This window comes from Hyaena hyaena, unplaced genomic scaffold (assembly GCF_003009895.1).
Source record: "Hyaena hyaena isolate Hyena2069 unplaced genomic scaffold, ASM300989v1 scaffold_303, whole genome shotgun sequence".
NCBI classification, from domain to species: Eukaryota; Metazoa; Chordata; class Mammalia; order Carnivora; family Hyaenidae; genus Hyaena; species Hyaena hyaena.
Genome location: NW_024080934.1, coordinates 205,373 through 217,683, shown reverse-complemented (window position 1 = coordinate 217,683; position 12,311 = coordinate 205,373). Strand labels below are relative to the sequence as shown.

Sequence of the window (12,311 nt, the reverse complement as noted above, 5' to 3'; positions counted from 1 at the left end):
TATATATATTATATATATCTCTTTGAATATATATATAATATATATATTGTAGATATATAATATAAAAATATATATCCCTATGTTTATTGCAGTATTATTTACAATAGCCAATTGATGGAAGCAGCCCAGGTGTCCATCAATAGGTGAATGGATAAAGAAGTTGTATATATATGTACAATGGAATATTATTCAGCTATAAATAAGAATGAAGTCCTGTCATTTGCAACAGTATGGATGGATCTAGAGAGTACAATCCAAGCAAGACAAGCCAGAGAAATATAAATGCCATATGATTTCACTCATATGTGAAATTTAAGAAAAATGAACGAAGGAGGGAGGGAAAGAGCGACAAACCAAAAAACCTATTCTTAACTATAGAGAACAGTTGGTTACCAGAGGGGAGGTGGGTGGAGGAGTGGGCAAAATAGGTGAAAGAGTTTAGGAGTACACTTACCTTGATGAGCAGTGAGTAACATATGGAAGTGTTAAATCACTATATTGTATACCTGAAACTAACATAACACTGTATGTTAACTACACAAGAATTAAAGCCAAAGAAAGGCTAATGCTTGGTTGAGCAGAATATCATCATGAGTCACATTCCTTCACAATGGTAAGTATAAATAAATCTACCTCATTTTAGGTTATTTCCAACTTTGTCACCTTAAATACTCTTCTTTTTTTCCCTCCCTTTCTCTTGACAAATACTAGAGGCAAAGAAAAAGATTGAGCAACAGGGAGGCTTCACGTTTGAAAACAAAGGCGTCCTCTCCGCATTTAACTTTGGGACTGTGCCCAGCAACAACTGAAAGAAGGAACATCAGCCTACCAGATGTCATCACTATATTTCACTTCAGCGGGGGAATGTGAAGGTCAAGGGTAGGAAAAGATCGGGCTGCTTTTCAGCACCCTCCTGCTGTGCCACTTAGCTGGCATTAGGCAGCACATTTATCCACTCCCTCTTCCCCTTTGACCTTTCTCACCCTGAAATATAGATTCTAAGCAGCTACTGTAATGTATGAAATTAAAGAAGAACAAAATCAGTGGACTGAAAAGGACACGTCATATTCTCCAAAGGATGAATGACCAAGGTGGATATAGAGGATTGGATTGAATTGCACGTCTCAGGTTTTTGCCATGCAGAATCAATGGATTTATGCGGATAACAGTGCCTTCTGTTGTACATGAATTATCTGAAAAATTTTTTTGGAGTGCATTGCAATTTTTTTTAAAGCCTAAAACATATTTCTAGATATAATGTAAACCTTGGCTATATGTTGACTTATTCTGCATTTTACTATGTGAACTTACTGTTAGGCAGTTAGTTACAAGTCACTCTGGTTTCAAAACCATCACTGCTCCCCTTGCGCCCCTGCTGCTGGGGGCTGTCTTCAGGGGTTGTAACATATGCACTGGCTCTGGTTTCTCATCGCCTGTTCTGTGGCTTTCTTACTAAGTGTCTTACTCCCTCTTCCATCATATATTTGAGTCTTGAAAGGGGTGATATTTCTATTGGAGTCAGCAAATAAGGAGTATATTCCATTTATAATCTCAAAGATTCATAACTCTCTTGGCAGCAAGTGGCAGGAGCTCTTTAGTCACTGGAATCAACAAGTCCAAGTGTATTCTGAGTCATGTACTTGATTATGTAATGAATTGGTAATTTTACAAAAGGACATTGAATTTCTAGGCGAAGGGTGCTTCGTAAGCACCAGGTTTCTGGGTGGGGGCTCGCATTTTCAACAACGTATCATTCCAGCTATGTTGGACCTGGGTCCAAAACATTTTATAACAACATTTTTTTAATCTAGGAAAATGACCCAAATGAATTTAACTTCTACTTCTCACACATCTGAATTTTCTCCTACTTATTTCTAGCCTTTATTATAGCTCAGTTTGGCTTGTTATATTTTTCAAGGGTTGGGATATTGGTCACTCTTTGATGGTAATGATGCCTATAGAAAGTATTGCAGATGGAGGTTATGGCTCTTTGTCTGAACAGATTCAAGACTAGAACATGGATCATAGTCTTTTCGTACAGTAAAGTGAAAGTGTATTTTCAAAACTTAATGAATTACTTAATATGATACAGTTTTCCATTTTTGTGAAATGTCTGCAGCTTCTATTTCCCCTCAGTGACTGGAGGAATTTTCTCCAGGTGCTTCCTATATTACCATCCCTTGTTAATATTAACTCTTTTTAGCATTTTAGGTTATTTAAATAGTTTTTACAAGAAGTAGCCTAAGAAGCCAGGAGTTTCAGAGTTAAATGATCCCTTGCTTTCTTCTGTCCCTCTCTTCCCAAGGCATTGATATTGAATGTGCCAGCTGACAGAAGAGACAGATGACACTGGGGACATTTTAGAGATCTTGAGCTTTGAAACTCTTCTTGTCCCCATGTCCAAAATGGTTTCTTTTAACGTAAATATGCCTTCACACTGGATTGTAAAAGGCATGTGATTTTATTTTTGTGAGGTATTGTCTTCTGCAGTATTAAAGGGAAAGAGATGTTAATGTGTATCATCCTATCTTGTTTTTGAAGCCAGGGTAGTTGTGTAATTTTGTTACCAGCAGTGCTAACCTGAATGTGATCTGGTTACCTTGGAAATGCAGGAACTTATATGAATGTACTGTAAAATAAAACATGGACTGATTCCCAAGATTCTGAACCCCTCTGTGTAAAATGTCTTCTGAAATGTGGAGGTGCTTTAAGCAGGTGCTAAAAATCCATCAGTATGTTTTCCTTATTGGGGGGGAGGTAGAGCAAGGTAGGTGTTGGCCTGAGAGGGTAATAAGGGCTCATCAGGAGTGACTAGAGTGGGGAACAGTTGGGAGCGAGAGCCCATCTCATGAATTGTGGTGTCCCAATGAGAAAGATAGAAGCTCTGAAAAAGCAAAGGTCATTAAGCCACAACAAGACCTTGAAGGAAAATAAAAAAGATGCTGGAAATAGAGCCATTTTCTGATTGTCATCAAATTAGGAGAAGTCAAAGTTGAGTAGAACAGGGACTTCCAGGACAATAGCAGAGTAGAAAGATCCTTACCTCACTTCCATGAATACACTTAGATAAAATCCACATTAGTGTAAATAACCCAGAAAATGATCCAAAGACTCGCAGAATAGACTTTCCACTGCTTAATGTAGAGAAGAGGCGACTTCAAAGAGGGTAGGAAGGGCAGCAATGCAGCTGGAAACCAAACTGCCCCTCAAAACTGATCATGGGAGGGAGGAAGAGACTAGCAGACGCCACACCCAGCACATCAGGCATAGGGGACCCTCAGTGGGAAGGTGAATCCCCATAATTTTTGCCATTGAAAGTCAGAAGGGCTTAACTTTATGAGTTCTTACGATCAGTGGGGCTCAACACTGGAAACTTTAAAAATCAACAGGCTCAGCTCAAAGAGCAAGAGGGCAAGAGGAAACAGTCCTCCTTCGTAAAGAGACAGCATAGCAAACAACTCTACTGAGATATGACATAGAAGCAGCAGTTTTAAACATGCCCGGGATATACAGGAAGATATCTTTACTAATCTCAGAATGTGTGCTTGGAGGGGCAGGGATCTTTAGATTTCTCCATGAACAAAAGAGCGGGAAGGCACCATTTCTCTCCTCTGCCCCCTAGGCTAGATACCTGCAGCCACCAGTGCAGCATGGACACCTCCACCTAGCTTTGCTTACAGGTGCACTCACCCCTCCAGCCCACACTCAGAAGTCCATCCAAAGCAGTGCCACAAGCTTGGTAGTATGAAAGCAGCCCCAACAGGGGCCAGCCCCGCTGCCAATGATGCCTGCCCCAAGGAAGAGTAAAGAAAACGATACAGATCAGTCCAAATATGGTGCCAGCAGTGGCTATGTGCAGACGCATTGTCTGACTGCAGGCCCCACCCACCCGTGAACATCTCAGGGTACAAAACAGGGAGAGTGCCCTGCAATTGGGTGCTATTGCAGCTCTGGCAAATGCCTGATCTGGCTCAACTCAAGCCTAAGGTAGTCCCATACTGGCCCGATGACACAGGGACAAAACCCTGTCCACAACAGTCAGTGACAGCCATTGCAGACAACTGGACTGAAAGCAAATGCAGCTCAGGATGCATGCAATACAGGAGACACCCCTGAAGCACCCGTGTCTGGTGAGCAGGGATCTGCCTGCAGGGCGCCACTGGGCCTCTTCTTCATAAGGACACTACTTGCAAGAGTAGGAGACCTAACTAAACTTTTCAAACACCCAGATACAGACCCAGAGAGACAAAATGAGGAGACAGAGGAACATGTCCCGAATGAAAGAATAGGACAAAAATCACAGCAAGAGAGCTAAACAAACATAAGTAATATGCCTGATAAGGAATTTAAAGTAATGGCCATAGATTAGAAAAAGCACAAGTCCAAAATCTAACAGCTCACCTAAAGGAACTAGAGGCAGAGCAACAAGAACGCCCTACCCAGTAGAAGAAAAGAAATAGTAAAAATTAGAGCAGAAATAAACAACATACAGACCAAAGAAACAATTGAACAGATCAATGAAACCAAGAGCTGGTTTTTTGAAAAAATAAACAAAATTGACAAACCCCTAGCCAGGCTTCTCAAAAATAGAAGAGAAAGCACCCAAATAGACAAAATCATAAATGAAAATGGACTTATTACAACCAACCCCTCAGAAATACAAGCAATTATCAAGGAATACTATGGAAAATTATATGCCAACAAATTGGACAACTTAGAGGAAATGGACAAATTCCTAAACACACACACTACCAACATTCACACGGGAAGAGATAGAAAATCTGAAGAGACCCATAACGAGTGAAGAAATCGAATCAGTTATCAAAAATCTCCCAACAAATAAGAGTCCAGGACCTGATGGCTTCCCTGGGGAATTCTACCAGACATTTAAAACAGAATTAATCCCAATTCTTCTCAAGCTATTCCAAAAAATAGAAAGTGAAGGAAAACTCCTGGACTCATTTTATGAAGCCAGCATCACTCTGATTCCCAAGCCAGACAGAGATCCAGCAAAAAAAGAGAACTACAGGCCAATATCCTTGATGAATACGGATGCAAAAATCCTCAACAAGATCCTTGCAAATCGAATCCAGCAGCATATCAAAAGAATCATCCACCAAGATCAAGTGGGATTCATTCCTGGGTTACAGGGCTGGTTCAACATTCGCAAATCAATCAGTGTGATCCATCACATCAATAAAAGAAAAGATAAAAACCATATGATCCTGTCAATAGATGCAGAAAAAGCATTTGACAAAATACAGCATCCCTTCTTAATAAAGACTCTCGAGAAAGTTGGGATAGAAGGAACCTACTTAAACATCATCAAAGCCATCTATGAGAAGCCTTCGGCTAACATCATCCTCAACGGGGAAAAACTGAGAGCTTTCCCCCTGAGATCAGGAACACGACAGGGATGTCCACTCTCACCACTGCTGTTTAAAATAGTGCTGGAAGTCCTAGCATCAGCCATCAGACAACAAAAGGAAATCAAAGGCATCAGAATTGGCAAAGAAGAAGTCAAACTTTCACTTTTCACAGATGACATGATACTCTACATCGAAAACCCGACAGACTCCACCAGAAGCCTACTAGAACTGATCCAAGAATTCAGCCAAGTTGCAGGGTACAAAATCAATGTACAGAAATCGGTTGCATTTTTATACACCAACAATAAAGCAACAGAAAGAGAAATCAAGAAAACAAAAGTTAAAGAAATTCATCACCATTAAACCAACCTTTGAAGCAATATGAAAGGGGATTTTTTGAGTGGAAAGGGAAGACAATAGGCAGGAGAAAATAGAAAGAAGAAGTCCAATCAATAAAATCAAGTATATCTATAAAAATCAGTCAAGGGATTCACAAATTAAAAGGATTTAAAGTATGACATGATATACCTAAAATGAGGGAAAGAGACAGAGAGACAGGGAGACAGAGAGAGAGAGAGGGTAAAACTTTATGTGCTTTCAGAATGGGTTCAGACTTAAGTGATCATTAGCTTAGCATAGACAGCTATACATATAAAATGTTATATATAAACCTAATGGAAACCACAAAGAAAAAATCAGTAATAGATACGCAAAAAATAAAAAGAAAGGAATCCAAGTATATCACTAAAGAACGCCAGCAAACCACAAAAGGAGAGCAAGAGAAGAACAGAGGAACTACAAAGAAAAAAAAAACCTGTAAAGTAACAAAATGGCAATAAGTACATGTCTATTAATAATTACTTTGAATGTAAATGGACTAAATAAATGCTCATATCAAAGGACAAAGGGTGACTGAGTGGATAAAAAAGCAAGACCTGTATATATGCTGTCTACCAGAGACTCATTTCAGACCTAAACACTCATGAGACTGAAAGTAAAGGGGTGGAAAAACAATTATCATGCAATTGGAAGCAAAGAGAAAGCCAGGGTGTCAATACTTATATTGGACAAAATAGGCCTTAAGACAAAGACAAGAGACAAAGAAGGATCCTACATAATCAAAAAGGGACTAATCCAACATGAGGATATACCAATTGCAAATGTTTATGCATCCAACATGAGAGCTCCCGAATATATAAAGCAGCTATTAACAAACATAAATTTAATCATAGCAGGGGACTTTAACACCCCACTTACAGCAATGGACAGATCATCCAAACAGAAAATCAACAAGGAACCAATGCCTTTAAATAACACACTAGACCAGAAGGACTTAACATATATTCAGAACATTCCATCCTAAACAACAGAACACACATTCTTTTCAAGTGGACATGGAACATTCTCCACAATAGATCACATATTAGGCCACAAAGCAAGTCTCAACAAATTTAAAAAGATAGAAGTCATACCATGCATCTTTTCTGAGCATAATGCTATGAAACTAAAAATTGACCAAAGAAAAAACCTGGAAAGAACACAAATATATGGAGGTTAAATATCATGCTAATAAACAATGGATGGGTCATTGTCATGTGTCAGCAGGTGTCAATAACACAACAACAAAAATCGAAGAGGAAATAGAAAAAAAATACATGGAAACAAATGACAATGAAAACATAATGGTCCAAATTCATTGGGATGCAGCAAAAGCTGTTCTAAGATAAAAGATTATAATAGTACCTCAAGAAAGAAGAAAAATCTTAAATAAACAATCTAACCTTACACTTGAGGGAATAAGAAAAAGAATAAACAAGTCCTCAAACCAGCAGAAGGAAGGAAATAATAGATTGAGCAGAAATGAATAAAATAGAAACAACAGCAGCAACAACATCCAATAGAACAGATCAATGAAGTCAGGGATTGGTTCTTTGAAAGGATCAACAAAATTGGGGGCACCTGGGTGGCCCAGTCGGTTAAAGCGTCTGACTTCAGCTCAGGTCATGAACTCATGGTTCGTGGGTTTGAGCCCCACATCGGCCTCTGTGCTGACAGCTCAGAGCCTGGAGACTGCTTCGGATTCTGTGCCTCCCTCTCTCTCTGACCCTCCCCTGCTCACACTGTCTCTCTCTCTCTCTCTCTCTCTCAGAAATAAATAAACAAACAAACATTTTTTAAAAAAAGGATCAACAAAATTGAAAAACCTTCAGCCAGACTCATCCAAAAAAGAGAGAGCTAGGGAACTCAAATAAACAAAATCAGAAACGAAAGGAGAAATATCACCTAATACTGAAGAAATACAAAGGACTGTAAGAGAATATTATGAAAACCTATATGCCAACAAATTGGACAACCTAAAGAAATGGATAAGTTCCTAGAAACATATAGCCTCCCAAATCTGAACCAGAAAGAAATAGAATATATGAACATACTGATTTTCAGTAATGAAATTGAATCAGTAGTAAAAAAAAAAAAATTCCCAAGAAGCAACAGTCCAGGACCCGATGGCTTCACAGATGAATTCTACTGAACATTTAAGGAAGAGTTAATACCTTTTCTTCTCAAACTATTCCAAAAACTAGAAGAGGAGGAACAGCTTCCAAATCATTCTATGAGACCAGGATAACTCTGATACCAAAACCAAATAAAGACACCATAAAAAAAAAGAGAACTATAGGCCAATATCTTTGATCAACATAAATGCAAACATCCTCAACAAAATATTAGTGTACCAAATCCAACAATATACTAAAACATTCACCATGATGAAGTGGGATTTATTTCTGGGATGCAAGTGTAATTCAGTGTTTGCAAATGTGTCAACATGACACATCACATCAATAAGAGAAATGATAAAAATCATATCATTTCAATAGATGCTGAAAAATCATTTGACAAAGTACAACATCCATTCAAGATAAAAATCCTCAACAAAGTAGGTTTAGTGGGAAAGTAGTACAGCATAATAAAGCCTACATATGAAAAACCCACAGCTAACATACTCAATGGTGAAAAATTGAGAGCTTTTCCCCTAAGGTCAGGAACAAGACAAGAATGTCCACTCTCACTGCTTTTATTCAGGAGAATGATGGAGGTTCTAGCCACAGCAATCATATAAGAAAAAGGAATAAAAGGGATCCAAACTGGTGAGGAAGAAGTAAAACTTTCAGTATTTGCAGAAAACATGAGACTGTATACATAGAAAACTTAAAGACTCCATTGAAAAACTACTAGAACTGATAAGCGAGCTCATCAAGGTCATGGGATATAAAGTCAACATGCAGAAAACTGTTGCATTCGTATACCCTGATAATGAAGTAGCAGAAAAAGAAATTAAGAAAATAATCCCATTTACAATTGCACTAAAAAGTAAAGTACCTAAGACTAAACTAAGGAAGTGAAAGAGTTGTACTCTGAAAAGTATAAAACATTAATAAAAGAGATTAAAGATGACACAAAATGGAAAGATATGCTCACGGTTGGAAAAGCAAATATTAAAACATTGATAATACTCAAAGTAATCTACAGAGATTTAATGCAATCTCTATCAAAATACCAATAAAAATTTTCACAATAGTAGAAGAAACAATCCTAAAATTTGTATGGGAACACAAAAGACCACTAACAGCCAAACCAAAACTAGAGGCATCATAGTTCTAGATTCCAAGACATACTAGAGAAGAGTATGACACTAGCACAAAAATTGACACATAAATCACTAGAACAGAATAGAGAGCCCAGAAATAAACCCATGATTATATGGTCAATTGATCTACTACAAAGGAGGCAAGACTCTGCAGTGGGAAATGGTGTTGGGAAAACTGGACAGCTAAATGCAGAAGAATGAAATTGGACCATTTTCTTTTTTCTATTTTAAGTTTATTTATTTTTGAGGGGGCAGAGGGGCAGAGAGGCAGGGAGAGAAAGAATTCCAAGCAGGCTCTGTGAGATCATGACCTGAGCCAAAATCAAGAGTCAGATACTTCGCTGACTGAGTCACGCAGGCACCACTGGACCATTTTCTTATAGCACACACAAAGATAAACTCAAAGTGGATTAAAGACCTAAATGTGAAACCTGAAACCATAATACTCCTTGAAGGGAGCACAGACAATAATATCTCCTACATCAGCTGTATGTCTAGATACAGCTATATCTAGATATGTCTCCTGTGGCAGGGAAAATAAAAGCAAAAATAAACTATTAAGAGTACATCAAAATAAAAAGTTTCTATACAGCAAAGAAAACAATGAATGAAACTAAAAGACAACCTACCGAATGGAAGAAGAGATTTGTAAATGCTATATCTGACAAAGGGTTAGTGTAAAAATTTATTAAGTGTTCTACAACTCAACACCCAGAAACCAAACAATTCAATTAAAAAATGGGCAGAAGACATTAACAGACATTTATCCAAAGAAGACATCCAAATGGCTGATAGACTCATGAAAACATGCTCAATATCACTTATCATCAGAGAAATACAAATCAAAACCACAATGAGATATCACCTCATACCTATCAGAATGGCTAAAACAAAACAAAACAAAACAAAACAAAAAACAGAAGAAACAACTAGTGCTGGCAAGGATGTGGAGAAAAAGGAACCCTTATGCACTATTGGTAGGAATGCATACTGGTGAAGCCACCATGGAAAGCAGTATGGAGGTTCCTCAAAAAAATTGAAAATATAATAACCATATGATTCAGCAATTCCACAACGGAGTATTTACCCAGTTAATATGAAAACACTAATTTGAAAAGATACATGGACTCTTGTGTTTATTGCACCATTATTTACAATAGCTAAAGATATGAAAGCGATCCATATATAACAGTGTTCATCACTAGGTGAAAGGATTCCACACACTGGAATATTACTGAGCCATAAAAAGAATGAAATCTTGCCATTTGCAAGAACATGGATAGAGCTAGAGAGTGTAATGCTCAGTGAAATAAGTGCATTAGAGAAAGACATATACCATCTGATTTCACTCACATGTAGAATTTAAGTAACAAAACAAATGAACAAAGAAAAAAAGACAACCCAAGACTCTTAAAGTATAGTGGACAAATGAGTAGTTACCAGAAGGGAGGTGGGTGAGGGGATGAGTAAAATAGGTGAAGGATTAAGAGTATACTTCTCTTGATGAACAGTGAATGTGTATAGGATTGTGGAATCACTCTATTGTACACCAGAAACTAACATAACACTATACATTAATTATACTAGAATTAAAATAATAAAAAATAAAAACAATGGAATAACAATACAAGCTGAGTGGAACGGTAAATGCTGGCCTTTTGATTCTCATGCATTTACCTATCATGACAGCAAGTTCCTTTCCCCATCTCTTATGTTAAGACCACACTGAAACCAGTAAATTGGTGATCAGTGAAAAATCCGAAGATAGAAAACAATTATTTTAAGTTATGTCATTTAAGCAATAGAGTGAATTACAATCCACTTTTCTCTTCAGCAAGGGAAGGTGAAAACTAAAAATTCCATAGAGGAAATCAAGGGGAAACTTGGCCATGTGAACAGGGACGTGTACCTATGTTTTGTCTGTTAAAAAAAAAATCCAGGCACCTGGGTGGCTCATTCGGTTGGGCATCGGACTTCGGCTCAGGTCATGATCTCATAGTTCATGAGTTCAAGTCCCACATCGGGCTCCGTGCTGACAGCTCAGAGGCTGGAGCCTGCTTTGAGTTCTGTGTCTCCCTCTCTGTCTGCCCCTCCTCTGCTCAGGCTCTGTTTCTCTGTCTCAAAAATAAATAAATGTTAAAAAAAAAAAAAATCCAGATGCGTCTTAAATGGCTCCTCTCTATTAAGATCAGTGTATAAGTGCTAACTCTGGATGGGTTGGAAGCTTCTCGGGCAGTCTGCTGGGGAGTAAGGCCACAAAATCAGTGAATAGAGGTTGGAAGCAGCGGTGGCCAATCCCACAGCCAGGAGGGAGGCGTGTGTGCAACAGAGAGCCAGCGGCTGTGCAGTGGGAGAGTGTGGAGCAGGCAGCAGGGGCAGCGGAGGTAAAGGGAGGAGGGAGGGAGAGGCTCAGCTGTGGATGGAGGAGGAAAGAGAGTACATGTGCTCCCTGCAGGTCGTGTGAGAGGAAGTTCGCCCTGGAGATCACCCTGGAGATCTTTGTGAAAAAGAGATTTCACAAGTCGATGGATGCCTCTGAAGAGCTAGAAACTGGAGGCTTCCCAAAGGGTTTGGGATATGCAGGGAGCTAAGGGCAACTGAGGCAAGAGTGTGGCCTTTTCCCAAAGGACATCATTGGGCCTGAAGGGAAGAACTGGAACAGACGAGAACTAAGGAGTAAGGCCTCGTGGGCACCTTTCAGCTGTGGCCCAGTGTCCCCTACTCAGCTTAGTGTACAGTGACCCCATTCTTACAGCCTAGTGTGTGAGGACAGTACCCTCATTTCTCTTGCTTGACAGTCCTTCTTTCTGGAAACTTCTGCAGCTCTATTTTGACTGCTGATTTCAGGACTGACTCCACTGGTCTCTCCTCGTGCATGTCAGTAAATTAGAATTCCTTCACAGTGCGTAATCGCTGACCTTGCTCTTAGGTCCTTCCTCCCCTGTTTCACAGCATTTATATTTTTTCTGATCTGCCTTGAATTGCTCATGCCATTGACTATAAGTGTGAGGGAAGAGACTATGTTTTGCACAGTATTTTGTACACATTTTGCCTTCTTTATATACCCCGTGTCTAGTGGCCAAGTATGGTTGGTTAATAATGAACAAACGAGGGGCGCCTGGGTGGCTTAGTCGGTTAAGCGTCTGACTTTCGCTTAGGTCATGATCTCGCAGTTCTTGGGTTCGAGCCCCGCGTCAGGCTCTGTGCTGACTGCCAGCTCAGAGCCTGGAGCCTGTTTCAGTCTGTGACTCCCTCTCTCTCTGACCCTCCCCTGCTCACGCTGTCTCTCTCTCTCT

General features: G+C 39.2%; 1 protein-coding gene across 1 annotated transcript in view; it reads left to right on the top strand.

The window, feature by feature from the left end:
- IPO8 (importin 8) overlaps nt 1-2,668 on the top strand; it is a 76,985-nt gene extending 74,317 nt beyond the window's left edge. Inside the window, exon 25 of the mRNA XM_039247682.1 lies at nt 712-2,668. Within this exon, the coding sequence (XP_039103613.1) occupies nt 712-809 (98 nt within the window). The 3' untranslated portion in view covers nt 810-2,668. The remainder of the gene's footprint in view (nt 1-711) is intronic.
- The last annotated feature ends 9,643 nt before the right edge of the window (nt 2,669-12,311 follow it).